At 41.7% G+C, this 16193-nt stretch overlaps 1 protein-coding gene across 1 annotated transcript; it reads right to left on the bottom strand.

The window, feature by feature from the left end:
- Positions 1 to 2539: 2539 nt before the first annotated feature.
- LOC132815202 (elongation factor 1-alpha-like) lies at positions 2540 to 14621 on the bottom strand. Its single transcript, XM_060824017.1, has 7 exons — positions 14472 to 14621; positions 14086 to 14265; positions 13270 to 13566; positions 12493 to 12643; positions 8053 to 8309; positions 4971 to 5205; positions 2540 to 2643 (listed from the first exon to the last, which is right to left on the bottom strand). The coding sequence occupies exons 1-7, from the start codon at positions 14613 to 14615 to the stop codon at positions 2540 to 2542; spliced, it is 1368 nt and encodes a 455-aa protein (XP_060680000.1). The 5' UTR covers positions 14616 to 14621.
- Positions 14622 to 16193: the final 1572 nt, after the last annotated feature.

Here is a 16193-nt window from a genome sequence, read left to right as displayed (position 1 = left end):
GCCACAAATTCACCTGCACCTCCACACACATCATCTATTGCACCCGATGTGGCCTCCTCTATATTGGGGAGACGGGCCGCCTACTTCAGGGAACACCTCTGGGACGCCCGGACCGACCAACCCAACCACCCCGTGGCTCAACACTAACTCTCCCTCCCACTCCACCAAGGACATGCAGGTCCTTGGACTCCTCCATCGCCAGCACATAACATGACAGTTGGAGGAAGAGCACCTCATCTTCCGCCTGGGAACCCTCCAACCACAAGGGATGAACTCCGATTTCTCCAGTTTCCTCATTTCCCCTCCCCCCACCTTGTCTCAGTCAATTCCCTCGAACTCAGCACTGCCCTCCTAACCTGCAATTTTGTTCCTGAGCTCTCCGCCCCCACCCACTCTGGCCTATCACCCTCACCTTGACCTCCTTCCACCCATCACCCCTCCCCCAAATCCCTCCTCCCAACCTTATCTTAGCCTGCTGGACACACTTTCCTCATTCCTGATGAAGGGCTTGTGCCCGAAATGTCGAATTTCCTGTTCCTTGGATGCTGCCTGACCTGCTGCGCTTTAACCAGCAACACTTTCAGCTCTGATCTCCAGACCTCACTTTTTACTCAGTACTCCAAAGGCCTCACTAACATCCTGTACAACTTAACAGGATATCAACTTGTATACCCAGTGAGCAATGAAGGCAAGTGAGCTAAACACCTTCCTAACCACACTGCCTACCTGTGATGCAAATTTGCAAAGACTTGTGTACCTAGCATCTAGGTCTGGTATACAGTGAATGGTAGTAGTAAAAAGCAAGGTCTGCAGATGCTGGAGATCAGCTGAAAATGTGTTGCTGGTTAGAGCACAGCAGGTTAGGCAGCATCCAAGGAACAGGAAATTCGACGGTTCGGGCCAGAGCCCTTCATCAGGGATTCCCTGATGAAGGGCTCTGGCCCGAAACGTCGAATTTCCTGTTCCTTGGATGCTGCCTAACCTGCTGTGCTTTAACCAGCAACACATTTTCAGCAGTGAATGGTAGTACCCTGCGTAGTGTTGTAGAAGACCCACCCTTTTGTTTTACAAATGCATTTGGCAGCTGGACTTTAATTTGGACAATCCTCAGTCCATTGAGCAAATCTATCAAGATTTTGGAGTTTTGATCACTTCACTATCCACTATAGTAATGTTTGTTTCATCTGCAAACTTACTAACCATGTCTTCTATATTCTCAGAAATATTTTCTGTAAGTGGAAACTCCAATCCAAAAACCCTCCACCAGCAGCCCTCTTTCCTATATATTAAAAAGAGAATTTCATTTGATGGACAAGCTCACCCTGCATCCCATGTGATCTAGTTCTACTAAACTCATCTACCATACAGAACATTAAAGGCCTCACTTCAAGTAAACATCTACCTTTGCCCTCAACTTTGAGCTGAAGATCATACCTGAGTTGACCCAACAGCAGTTCTTTCCAGAAACTCTGCAGGTCTGGCAGCATAAGTGTTGACACGTCTGACCAGATCAAAAATCTAATCACCAATGGTTGTCACTATAGCTTCATTACTTCATATCTAATTGTGTATAGCATAACCTGTTCTTTAGTTTTCCAGAGCAGGGTGCTGAGCAATCAGTTTGTATTTGAAAAATCTTTGTACTAATTTGAATTATCCAGTCTATAATTAAGGCCCATGATTACCAATTACCCTAATACTTGCACCTTAAATTTTGTAATTTTAGTGCAATTTTGTCACTTCCAACCAAAGTCTTTGAACTTAATATTTTGGTTAGAGGGGCATTGCTTTAAGTAATGGAAGGTGTTAGCACATCTAGGTGGTGTTCAATCACATCTGGATGTTTGAGACAATGCCATATTGCAAAGCTAAAGTTAAAAATTTAAAAACTTACTGCAACATGTTGTTAGGTGCAGTTCTTCAATACCTATTTTACTTTGAAGTTCTCAACTTATTTACCTTTTCCACCTGTCAGATTTGTCTAGAATCTAAGTCAGGATCTAATCAATTGTAAAAGCACAGCTGATGTCTGAGGAGGGAACAATGTCAACTGACTAGTTTTCACAAATTCCACTTGGATCATATGTTCAGTATTGGTCCTAGCATTTCAAGCAACATGCAAATCAGATTCTTGTGATGCAGTAGCAAGATCAACCTCTATACCAGGAGACTTGGATTCAAATCCCACCTGTGAGCATCAGAACACATCTGAACAGTTGACTAAATCTACATGTCTTGCTGTATTTCATACATGTGCTCAGTGGCAGATTACAAAGGCAATCTGTATACATTAGGGTTCAGTGGAATGTTGATTTGGATTTAAACCATGTAGAAATGCCATTTTAAAGATGTTAGTGTTGAATTAAAACAAAAAAGTTAGCTACACAACCACTATGCATAGAGTTTATTGCTGATTATAGCAGTGCTAACATTAACTGAGGTGCCAAAAACAAAAACATTGTACTGAATTAAATGGAAAATTCATTGGAACCAAAATGTCTATTTGCTTCAATCATCAATTTTCAACCTTTTAGAAAACTTAAACTTCCTTCTGCGTCAACCTTTTAGCCATTGATGTTTTGTCCACAGATTTAATTATTCCAACAGCAACAGTTTGCTTTAAATCACGGACAGCAAAGCGACCTGCAAGGAAAAAAGTGGAAGTTATACTGGAGCTTAATGCACTGAGCAGACTGTTCCGTTTCAAAATTCATGATCAGAGAATGAGAACAAAGTTGTCAAAGCAAACTGGGTTTAGCACTGTTCAACTTTTTATCCCAATGTTATTTCAGGAAATTGCTTATATAGGATGTGTGGCCACCAGTACACACAGCAAGGTCTTAAATGACAAGAGGTTGTAAATAAGGTTAAGGTCTTGAAGTATCTGATGATAAAATCCAAAGAGTCACTGGACCTGAAGTGTCAACTAATCTTAAAGTGATCAAATGATCCGATTGCATGAAGACTAAATACATCAGATACAGCTGTGGAAGTGACATTGATTCTTAAATTACCACAGAGACCATTTAGCTTACTGTATCCATATAAGTTGTATGGATATACAACTCAACAGTTCACTTACTCCTGTAAGAGAAGCATGCATGATTTAATATGGACACTCAGTTCAAATGCTCTTTCACAAATTTTACTATAGCAATCTTCATGTAATTGAAGATGGATGCATATGAAGTGGACAGGTAAACATTGATTTACAACATCCATAGCCCTTTTTTCTTGCTAATCTTCAAAGACAATAATGACTGGAAGAGCTCAGCAGGTCTGATAGCATCTGTGGGGAGAAATCCATGTTTTGGTCAAGTGACCTTGCCTCAAGTTAACATTCAGATCACTCGAAACATTAAGTGACTGCTCTCCAAATGCTGCCAGAAGTGCTGAGCTTTTCCAGCAATCTGTATTACAAAAAATCTTGGCTATCGAACTAGACTTTTGATCGGATAGCATTGTTAAGTTGTCTCCATATTAACAGGTCTTGTTAAGATTGGTTGAGTGTGTAGGTCAGACAAGTATTGCCAAATTTCCTGGAGGGTGCTTCAGATTAGAGTTAATTCACTGCAAATACTCAGCAAGTCTGATAAAGTCACTGCTTATTATGTGTTTTGCTATCAAGTAGAAAAATTCAGGAGTTCTCAGCAAGTCTTGCTGGAATGGTTCAGGAGATTAAACAGCCTCAAGTTAAGCATGTTCAAGTCATGAAAAGCTCAACTATATGAAAGATGGGCAGTCAGCAACACCTAAAAGGAATGAGGGAACCCTGTAGCAAGACCAGCAATACAGCAAAGTCAAATGCTGATAATTGTTCTTGGGAGAGTGTAAATTTAAACTATTTTCCTCCAAGTTCTATTAGAAAAGCAAGTCATGCAAATACATTTAAGGATTTAGAAAATTAGTTTCAGAAACATGGGTATTTCAGAATGTCAGAGATCCAGGGATGTGTCTGCAGTAAATATCTGATGTGAAGCTTCAGCACAGGAGGCTGTATTACACATTACTGCAAAGCAAGTTACCTGGACACTTCTGGGATGCAGTCATACCCTTTCAGTTAGGTCTTCTGATTTAGTTAGTAAAGGAAGAGATAACTACAAACAGGCAGATACAGGTGCCCAGAAAACAGCAATGCAAAAGCCATTTGAAATCAGGTGACTGCAAGGTGCACGAGCTCACTGGCCAGAGTGGAGGTAGTGCAAAGGTTTATGGTATAGGAAGCCAGTTAAACAGGAGAAATGTGTGGCTCTTAAAGGATTACCTAGTTAAGGGATTAAACTGTTATCCAACCTGGCCAGACATTTGTGTTGCCTGCCCAGAGTGGTCATGGTTCAACAGATGAAGAAAGGTGGTGCACCAAGAGTAAGCTTCTAACAGCTAAACTGGAAAGCAAATAGACAAGGGGCTCAAAAGATGAAAAGAAAACAATTGTGTTTATGTTGCACCACTGGAACCAGGAGTGTGAGCACAGTACCTGTTCTTAGATTTACAGGATCCATACCAAATTATTTGAAGGAGATTAATATGTAGTCTAGCTAAATTTACTTAGACACCAAAATAAATTCAAGTTGTCAAACACTGCTGCAAAACATTAACAGGAACAAGAATACCACCTTTGGTCAAACATGGACCTCCGATTCAGAAAAAGCTGTTTGAAGTGTAGATTCATGCTGTTATCAGCATATGATAGAGTTTTCTCCAACCCACCTGGTCAATTTGATTAACTATAGGTTGAAATGTGGACAATGGAAACAATTTCACAGGGTGTGTAAAGACTGTTTCAACTAATTTGCCCCTCAACCAAAAGGTGGCTTTTTAAAAAACAATTCCTACTAGTTAATTTGGTACTTTTCCATTTCAGGCTGAACCAAAAAAATCCAATGCTCATTTCTCAAACTGACTACAAAATGTTTTTTGCAAAGCAAGACCGACAAATGTTGAAATTAAATACAGTGTTGGATACTTACCAAGGGGTGGATATTCAAAGAAGGTTTCAACACAGAATGGTTTGATTGGAGTAAATTCCACTGTGGCAGCATCTCCAGATTTCAAGACCACAGGGTTGTCTTCTAGCTTCTGTCCAGAACGTCTGTCAAGCCTTTCTTTAAACTCAGAAAGCCTGCAGGTAACATGGGCAGTATGGCAGTCTACTACTGGAGAATAACCAACTTTGATAAAGCCTGGATGATTGAGGACAATTATCTGCAAATGACAAGAGTTTTCCAGTTTACAACCTTAAGAATTTTGAACAACCTGAATTGGAGTACTGCTGCAGTGAAAGTTAAGTCTGTCTGCCATTTAGAATGGATGTTTTAAATTGACTAGGGACAGGCACTAAGTATAGCCCAACCAGCAACAGATCTAAGGTTTAAAACTTCCCTATGCTCACTATCCCTTTCAAAAGAAGAAAAAAGTCTACATTCAGGCAAAAGCCTTCATCAGGAATGAGGCTGAGAGCTGAGGGGGTGGTAGGTAGTTGAGTGTGATAGATAGCACCATTGTCCCCACCTCCATCTAAGTCAAAGGGGAGGGTGGAATGGATAGTTGGGAAGGAAGATTGACAAGTAGGGCAGGTCATGAGGACAGGAGTTGGAAGGTTAGATCTGGGATGAAAGGAGAGGGGAAGTGAGGAAATTGAAATCCACATTGGTGACTCATCTTCCACCTCAGGATCCTCCAACCCCATGACAGTGTAGATGCCAGTTTTCTTATTTCCCTTATCCCAGATCTAACCTTCCAACTCAGCACTACCCTCATTACCTGTGCATCTTTCCTCCCACCTATCTCCTCCACTGATGTATCACCATTACTGCCTCCATCTTCCCTCACCTTCCTCCAAGCCCCCACCAGCTCCTACTTCTCAATACCCTCAGCTCAGTCTCATTCCTGAAGAGTTAACTCTCCTGCTCTTGGGATGCTGCCTAACCTGCTGTGCTTTTCCAGTCTTCACTTTCACCTCACTATCCCTTCTAGTCAGTTTGACAGCTGTAAGTTGGTGTAACAAGGAATTAAAGTGTTCTTCAAGCAAGTAGCCAAGCCCTTATGAAATTTAGCAATACAATCAATTCAGCCATTATTCCAAAGCGGGGTGGCTTTCTGCACTAACTCAGTTTTTCAAAAAAGGTAGCTACTGCACACCAATGCAATTGTTTATTGTCCACAGCTTGTACACCATGCTGAAGATCAGTAAAGATAATCCGACTGAAGACAATCTTTGCCACAATTTTTGACAGTGCGCAGATGGAGATCAGTCAAAAAAAAAGTGTGGTGCTGGAAAAGCACAGCTGGTCAGGCAGCATCCAAGGAGCAGGAGAGTTGATGTTTTGAGCTCAAGCTCTACATCAGGAATGTGGGAAGCCCAAGGGGCTGGGATATAAGTGGAAAGGGTGGGACTGGGAGAGGTAGCTAAGAATGCAGTAGGTAGATGGAGGTGGGGTGATGATAGGTCAGAATGGAGGGTGGAGTGGATAGGTAGGACAGATCAAGAGGGTGGAGCCAAGTTGGAGGGTCAGATGTGGGATAAGATGAGGAAACTGGTGAAATTGACTTGATCCCATGGGGATCAGAGGGTCCCAAGGCAGAAGATACAGCGTTCTTTCTCCAAGTGTCAGGTGAAAAGACTGGTGAAGACAACCCAGGACTTGCATGTCCTTTGTGGAGGTGGCTGGGGGTGTTGAAATCTTTGGCCACAGGGTGGTGGGGTTGTTTTGTGCGCCATGGATGCTCTGAAGTTATGTGCAAGTTGGCACATCTCCCCAGTGTAGACAAGGGGAGATAATAGGGACAATGGGCACAGGTGGTGTGGAGAGGTGCAGGAAAATCTCCATCTTATATAGAATGACCCTTGGACAAAGGTGAGGGAGGAATGGCTGCAGGTTTACACTTCCTGTGGTGGCAAGGGAAGGTGTTGGAGTGGAGGGTGGGTTGGTAGGAGACATAGACCTAACAAGAGGGACATGGAGGTAATGGTCTCTGCAGAATGCAAATGGGGTGGGGAGGGTGATAAATCTCTGGTGGTGGGATCTATGGGTGGTAGAAATGGCAGAGGATGATGCATTGTAATACACATTAGTAGGATGAAAAGGTGTGGACTAGGGAATCTTGTGATTGGAGGGGTGGAGTTCAAGGATTGAATGCAGGAAGGGAGATGCATTGAAGGGCATCATGGGAAATTGCAGTCCTTGAACAACAAGGCCACCTGGGAAATTCTGTGGTGGAAGTGGTCCTTCTGGGAGCAGATGCAGAGGGTGTGGAATAATAGTGTAAGGAGTAGCATTTTTTTTTTAAAAAAAAAGAGGTACGGTGGGAGGTGTGGTCCAGGTAGCTGTAGGAGTTGGTGTTTGAAATAGTTGTCAGTGAATTGGGTGCCAGAAATGGAGATGGTGGTGTCCAGGAGGAGAGGGAGATGTCTGGGATGGTCCAAGTGAACTTAAGGTCAGAGTGGAACATGTTAGTGAAGGTGATGGACTGTTCAATCTCATGGGAGCACAAGGTGGTACTGATAGTCTATAGTGGAGGAAAGGTAGGGAATGGTGCTGTGTAGCTGAAGATGGGCTGTTCCACATACCCAAGAGGCAGACAGCTTGGGCCCATGGCTCACCTTTTGGTCTGGTCAGAGTGGATTCAAAATGAGGAATTGATGAGGGGGAGGACCAGTTCAAGATCAAATGAGTGTCAGTGGAGAAGAAACAGAGGGCTTGAAGGCCTTCATGGCAGATGAATGGATATAGGAATTAGATGTCCATGGTAAAGATGGGGCATTTAACCTCTATTCAACCTGCATTCAAAGTTTCATAGTGTTAAAACTGGAAGAGTAATCCATTTGTTTTAGAGACAAAATGAAACTGCCTCAATTAGAGTTAAGGGTTTGCAACTGAAAATCACGACCTCATCCAAAGACCAGAAAACCCCAACTAAATTCAGGGTGAAAACTAGCCAAGTCACTTTGTTACCCTCAACATTAACCTCAACTTTGTAGCTCTTTATTGCCCACCCACTCAAATGCAACTTTCTTATATAGTTTAGTGTATTTTCAAAAGATAGTCATACTTGTGCAGTGAAACAGTTGGCCTGAGTTGGTGGATCATTTCTGCAATTCCCAGCCACATTACCACGACGAATAGCCTTCACAGACACATTTTTAATGTTGAAACCAACATTAAAGCCAGGGAATGCTTCAGATACAGGTTCATGGTGCATCTGAATTGATTTCACTTCAGCTGTCAAGTTTACTGGAGCAAATGTCACCATATTACCAGGCTTCAAGACTCCAGTTTCTATTCTTCCAACTGGAACAGTGCCAATGCCTAAAAATTAAAATGACAAGTAACATCTTTCAACAAATTCATCTAGATTAAATGTAACCAACACCTACAAATTAACTAGAGTAAAACAGTCGGATTCTTGATGTGCCATTTAACGAGGAGTTATGACCCAACACCATTCTCTTGGCCCCAGTCCCCTATTACACAATCCATGAGGTATCTAGCTCAAGCAGACAAATTACTTTTAAGTTGGGGGAATCCAGAGGGGCAGAATTTAAACATTTGGAAAAAGAAAAAAACGACTGATTAAAGAGTCAACATGGCTTTATACACAGGAAATAAGTGTCTCACTAACAAGTGAGCTTTTCATAGTTTATGAAAAGGGAGGACCGATGAGGTCAGAGCCATAAACATTTGTATTGACTTCACTAAGGCATTCAACAAGGTTTCTCATGGTAGACTAGTTAGCAAGATGCTATCAATGGAATATACAGAATAGCCATTTGATACAGAATGGTGTTGAAGGTAGAGGGGGTGGTGGAGGAGGGTTGCTTTTCAGACTGGACACCCGTGACCAGAGTGTGCCACAAGGATTGTGCTGGGCCTATTGCTTTGTAATTTATGATTTGGATGTGAACAGAGGTATTGTTAGTAAGTTTGCAATAATACCAACATTGGAAGTATAGTGGACAGCAAAGATTACCTCAGTACAACAGGATCTTGATTAAATGGACCAATGGGCCATGGAGTGGCAGATGGAGTTTAATTTAGATAAGAGGTTCTGCATTTTGGAAAAGCAAAATCAGGGCAGGACTTGTACACTTTAAGGTCCTGGGGAGCGTTGCTGAACAAAGACCTTGGAATGCTGGTTCAATGCTCCTTGAAAAGGAGTCGCAGGTAGATAGGATCATGAAGGTGGTGTTTGGTATGCTTGCTTTATTGGTCTCTGCATGGAGAGAGAGTTAGAGGCATGTTTTGGCTGGTCAGGACACTGATTAGGGCACTTAGAATACTGCATGGATGTTCAAAACTTAGGGGTTTAGAAAAGATTTAAGGATGTTGACAAAGTTGAAGGGTTTGAGCTATGGAGTGTTGAATAGGCTGGGACTGTTTTCCCTTGAGTCAGGGGCTGAGGGTGACAGTTTTATGAAATCACAAGGAACACGAATATAGTAGATAAACAGGTCTATCTGGGGCAGAGAGTCCAAACCTAGAGTGCAGAAGTTTAAGGTAGACATGAAGGATTTAAAAAAAAGGGACCAAAAGGAGCAACGTTTTCATTTAGAGGGTTGTGTTTCTGGTATGAGCTGCCAGAGGCAATGGAGGCTGATAGTTTAAAAGGCATCTGGATGGATAAATGAATAGGAATAGTTTGGGGAGAGATGGGCAAGTGAGTTTAATGTAGGATCTGGTCAGCATGTAAGTTGGACCAAAGGCTATGCTTGTGCTAAACATCCCAAGCTTGTGACTAGTTGCTGTTTGTGCAAGAGCTTTTCAAATATCTACCAGCCTTAAGGCTTTTCATTGCTGAATTAAGATTTTTCATTCTTTGACTTCCCCATCAGCTGTAGTTGATCCTATTAATAGCTTCAAAAATCACTATCCTTTAGAAATACCATCCTGTACTCATTAGTAATCACCAAAATTAATTGGAGTGTAAGACAGATCAACACTACATTCCTGCCAAGGTGAATAAATCCTAAGATGTGTTGCCCAGAACTACCCATTTGTTCTCCATATAGTCTCTACCAAGAGAATTGAAAATCTTATTGTGGTTCTGTTCGCTGAGCTGGGAATTTGTGTTGCAGATGTTTCGTCCCCTGTCTAGGTGACATCCTCCATGCTTGGGAGCCTCCCGTGAAGCACTGTGATTTTCCTCCAGCATTTGTAGTAGTTTGTCTCTGCCACTTCTGGTTGTCAGTTCCAGCTGTTCACTGCAGTGGTTGGTAATATTGGGTCCAGGCCATGTGCTTACTGATTTGAATCAGTGGATGAGTGCCATGCCTCTAGGAATTCCCTGGCTGTTCTGTTTGGCTTGTCCTATAAATAAAGTTAAATAAATAAATAGTGTTGTCCCAGTTGAATTCATGTTGCTTGTCATCTGTGTGGCACTAAGGATAGCTAGTAGTGTCGTTTTGTGGCAAGTCAGTATTCATGGATGTGGATCATGAGCTGTCATTTGGTTTGTCCTATGTAGTGTTTTGTGCAGTCCTTGCACAGGATTTTGTAAACTACAAAACCCATGTAGTGTACAAAATCCCATGCAAGGACTGCACAAAACACTACATAGGACAAACCGAAAGACAGCTCACGATCCACATCCATGAATACCGACTTGCCACAAAACAACACTACCAGCTATCCTTCGTAGCCACACACAAATGACAAGCAACATGAATTCAACTGGGACAACATTATTATAGGACAAGCCAAACAGAACAGCCAGGGAATTCCTAGAGGCATGGCACTCATCCAGATTCAAATCAATAAGCACATCGACCTGGACCCAATATACCGACCACTGCAACGGACAGCTGGAACTGACAACCAGAAGCGGCAGATTCAAAATCACTGCAAATGCCGGAGGAAAGATCACAGAAGCGCTTCACAGGAGGCTCCCAAGCATGGAGGATGTCACCTAGACAGGGGACGAAACATCTGCAGCACAAATTCCCAGCTCAGCTAACAGAACCACAACAACGAGCACCCATGCTATGAATCTTCTCTCAAACTTTGAATTGAAAATCCTATTCGCCTTCATTTTCTACTGTGCATGATTTTAATGGTCTGTATTCCTGGAAGCAGAAAACCCTGCGTACCAAAGGCACAAGCTGAAACTCATTAGCAATACAAGCATCCATTAGCCAGTTTTATTTTATGCATCCATCTATACAATTTTAGAGATTTGTTCCATAAACAAAAGTCCAAATGAACCTAGTAGATCTCCAGTCTTACTTGGGTGTGCCATTCTTCTTTCTGCCACTCATTACATAAACCAATAATAGGTTTTCAATTTCACAAGTTTCAAATAAGACTTGCTTAAAATATCCCAAGGAACTGAAACAATTAAGCAAACTTGAAAAATATTAAGGCAAGATACAAGATTTCCTAAGCAGGGGGTAGGTTTTAACTAAATTTGGTATGGGGGCAGCTCAAGAAAAACCCATAAAAGCTGAAATAGTGCTCAAGGGACCATGATTACATGACAAACATCCTTTACCCTTCATATCAGAAGATAAGATTGTGGTAAATATGGATTTAAAAATTTTTCAATCTTATTGGTGTGCAGCAATGCTAAGTAAAATGCTTCAATAGAATTGAAGTAGCTGTAGTGGTCATCTTACTCAGCTGGCTTTGAGACAAGCACATGGGAAAAAGTCATCCACATAAACCAGGCAACTAAGGACATTCACAGAAAAGCAAGCTTGCTGGTCACCCATTCAAGACTTAACTGCAGCTAACTCAAGAACGCTCAATTATATACTTTAGCAGTTGCTTTAATAAGATAGCATACATGTCAAGAGCTGGAAATCTTCCAGACAATCTAAAGTGTTTGGTTACAAAGCAAATTAGGGGAACCAGCTATTCACAAAAACTCACCTGCACATCCTACTGAGAATAAAAGTCCACAATAAATTAATCAGTTGTTTAACACCAATTAAATCAAAACTGGGTCTCTTAGGTTTGGTTCTTTGACATGGGAGAGTGTGTGTTCAGGATTAGCGACTAAAGATTCCCCTTTCAAGAAAACTGGTAATTTATTCCTTAAATTGTAAGGAAACCGTTTCAATTGAAAGGCAGAGCAGAATGCTTAAATACAAAAAACCCTTCCTGTGACTGACCGAGTGTTGAAGGAGGCACACGAATTATATTTTCTTCCCCACCATTGAGTCCAGGAAGAGGGATAGTGTGGATATAGCCATTCTATCAACATTGTGTATGACCACTACCCAAGTGTTCGTACTGAGTTGGTAAACCTACGTGTAGTCATTGTTTTAGATATTCTAAAAATTCAGACAGCCACTCGCCAATTGTTTATTTAAACTCTACGTTTATGTAACGCTCAGATGCCAAGAGATTCAGTTCAATTCAAGGCCTTCCTCCACTGAAGGAAGCACCCCTCCTGCATGCATTCATGTAATTTTCAGATCTTTTGGACGCAGTCGATAGCTGTATAAACCTCGAGTCGGAATCAAATTTAAAGTTTGTAATCTCAAGGCGCTACCTCCAATTTTGTAGACGTCCTGTAGCGGCAAACGCAGGGGTTTGTTTAAGGAACGTCCAGGAGGAAGGATAGCGTCCAGTACTTCCAGCAGGGTCTGACCGCTCGCATGGCCTTCTCTCCGCTTTATTTTCCACCCTCGGAACCAAGGCATCTACAAACATCAGGCCGAGTCAGTTAAAACGCAATTATTGGTTAAGGGCATGGTAGAAACAACCTGAAACCGAACGATGAATATCCAATTTTCTGAGTCTTGGCAAACTGTCGACAGTGGAGATAGCTTTTATAGATACCGGAGAAATTGTCCGGGTAGGTTACTCTCCAAAAGGGAGAGCGTGGACTTGTTGGGCCGAAGGGTCTGTTTCTACGCTGCAGGGAATCTAAATCTAAAACGGCTTTGTGATCAGTACTCGAACTGATCAGTTATTGATGTATTTTGTCATGTCCCTTTACTGGAACTGACATAACGAAGGCTTCTCACTTCCCCGGGTACAACAGTGTTACAAGGGGACAAAATTAAGGTGAAGGGTGGAAGGTATAGGGGAGATGTCAGGGGTGGGTTCTTTACCCAGAGAGTGGTGGGGGCATGGAATGCGCTGCCCGTGGGAGTGGTAGAGTCAGAATCATTGGCGACCTTTAAGCAGCAATTGGATAGGTACATGGATGGGTGCTTAATCTAGGATAGATGTTCGGCACAACATCGTGGGCCGAAGGGCCTGTTCTGTGCTGTATTGTTCTATGTACTCCGGGCATACCGTGCCTGGAAGGACAGACACCTACCTTGGGGCTAGGGCTCAGCATGTTCTCCCCATTCCAGCCAGAGACCGGCACGAACGGCACACTCGCCACATTGTAGCCGATCTTGCGGATGTAAACGCTCACATTCTTTACCACTTCCTCAAACCTTCTCTGGCTGTATGGCGGTTGAGTTACATCCATCTTATTGACACAGACGAGGAGTTGTTTCACTCCGAGGGTGAAGGCGAGGAGGGCATGTTCCCGAGTCTGACCGGACCTCGAAATCCCAGCTTCGAGCTCGCCCGGGGCGGCCGAAACCACGAGTAGCGCGACATCAGCCTACAGAGTGTAGCAGGGGCGGGAAAGAAAAGGAGACTAGGTCAGGAAGGCTGCAGGATGCTAGCAACGAAAGCACTACCTACTTAAGAAATAGGGGCGACACATAGCGGCTAGGGTTTACTGAGGAACAACGATTCCAAACTTTAAACAATTCTCCTTCCCAGTTTATTTTCCAACAAACAAATGTCTCTGGAGTAGAGTTTTTTTGATTCCCAGGTCAATGAACCGCATGACAGTGGACGCAGAGTGGATAAATCTGAACAGTTAACTTTTTCATCTATTTCAACTGACACGCAGTTTAGAACTCTCCTACAGATATACCTCTGTAGGAGAGATCCACAATATCTCCGTAAACTGGAGTGGGTTTTAATGTTCTGTTCCTAGTATTGGTGAGCTGTGGTTGTTAACATGATTTTTCAAACAAAAAAAAATTGCTTCATTCTGTCTGTTTAATGGGATTCTTCAAGGAGGAAGATGAAGCGGTGGGGGGTGGGGAAGGAGATAAGACTGTAGTTGTACCTGGGATGTTCCAGTCAACATGTTTTTAATGAAATCACGATGGCCGGGAGCATCGATGATGGTGAAGTAGAATTTCTGGGTGTGAAATTTCCAGAGTGAAATGTCTATTGTGATACCTCTTTCCCGCTCAGCCTTCAGTTTATCCAAAACCCAGGCGTATTTAAATGACCCTTTTCCAATCTATAAAGGGAAAAAAGTCACGTGACAGTACAAAGCAATTTAAAAGGACATTAAATAAGTCACTTCTAAACTATCCTTGTAGAAATTTCGTCGACCGTAAGAGAAAGGTATAACAATCCAATAAGCCTATCGCAGATATACAAACATTTACAGCAGGAAACTATGTTCTCTGAACACCCATTAGATGACCTTAAAAACAATCGCACCTGATTTGCTGCTTGTTCTAGTTTTTCAATCGCCCGCTGCTCAATGCCACCACATTTATAAATTAGTTGGCCTGTAGTGGTGGACTTGCCAGAATCGACATGGCCAATGATAACAAGATTGATATGAGGCTTCTCCTTCCCCATTCTCGTTGTTTCCTAGAAAACAGGGATTTTTTTTTGTCAGGCTTTATATATTTGTTACAAACATCCGGACCCAGAAATGAACGTGGGGTTGCACGTGGAGAAACCACAATCTGATCGATTAATGAATTCAATGCTAAAGGAAACATGACCCTCATAACACACACACACACACAAAAATCTCTAATTGACGCTTTGCTGCTGGCTGACTTGGACCTTCTTTCTAATCAGATACTTGATCGCATTAGAGATTGATTAGCTCGAGCAATGTTTACACCTGATCTCTATTGGTGTCTAATCCCAGGGTTCTATCCAACTCCAGTTGTTTGAAATAGATTAAAATATTAACTACTTAGATCTGGCATCACTGTGCTGTCTACTGTAACTTGGATCTCCTTGAGGATGTTGATGCCAGATCTGAGTAGTTAACATTTTAATCTATTTCAAACAGCTGGAGTTTAGATAGAACCCTAAGACCATTTTATATTATGCTGGACACTAGTAAGAAGCAACCTTGTTGTATTTGTACAGCTTTTAAAATAATGTTAAAGAAAACACAAAGATGTAGCATGAAAGAAATGTTTTATGCTGCAAATATGTTTGATGTTTTCTTTCTGAAGCATTGAGAAATTGACATGTGGTAATTATATTTTAAAACAGAATTTTTTTGACATATTTGAGAAGTAAATCTGTAAAGAGCAAAGACTAGGTCATCAGAACGTAAGGAGCTGGCCTTCAAGGTAAAGACAGGAATAAACATAATGCATTAGACAGAGGCTAAAGGATATGCTGTAACTTTCTCTTTTAAGAGAGGATAAATGTTAAGAAAAAACTCCTAGAATTGTAAGCATTGGCAGCCTTTGGAATCGTTTAATTTCATTGTAAAACACTTCGGATGCTTCAAAGAGCTGAAATAGGTACTAATAGAATTAAAGTATTTTTAAAAAACTAATATTTAAGAGGTTATTTTGCAGGTGGTAATCACCATTTGAACGCTTTAAAATATTTTCAAGAGAGTCTGAATTCAATGCTACCGGGTAGAATATTAGGAAAGGAGCTAAATTTGTTAAGGGCAGACATATATTGGCACGTCTCTCTGAAACACTTGTAGGCAATGATAAGGTAATGTACAGCCTCACCAAAAGTTGAAGATTTTCAATGTGGTATAAGAGACTGAACATAAGTTCATTTTGGAGGTGAAATTTAGTTAAGTGGTATTTGATGTGAAGTGAATTGAAGATTTAAGGTTTTGAATGACTTGGGTTTTCTGGAGCTTGGAGCACGTTGAACTGCCCATGAACGTATCGGAAAGGTCAATTTCCTCTCTGATAAAGTCAAAATATATGTAGAGAAATATTGCTCAGAAGAAGTTTCTAGCACCTGTTAATGGCTTAATTTAGTCCAGTTGGAATCTAAATTATTTTTGTTGTTTTACAATTTTACAAATGTGTATATTCCCCATATATACAGGCAGAAAATTGTAGTACAATGGGATACTAATATGGCTTATTCTTGTACGTTAGAATTAATTTATTGTCACGTACTCCCATAAGTACATTGAAAAGTTTACCAGTCACCACG

This window comes from Hemiscyllium ocellatum, chromosome 4, assembly GCF_020745735.1.
Source record: "Hemiscyllium ocellatum isolate sHemOce1 chromosome 4, sHemOce1.pat.X.cur, whole genome shotgun sequence".
NCBI classification, from domain to species: Eukaryota; Metazoa; Chordata; class Chondrichthyes; order Orectolobiformes; family Hemiscylliidae; genus Hemiscyllium; species Hemiscyllium ocellatum.
The sequence above is the reverse complement of the archived record's forward strand: the minus strand, read 5'-3'. Positions and strand labels throughout refer to the sequence as shown.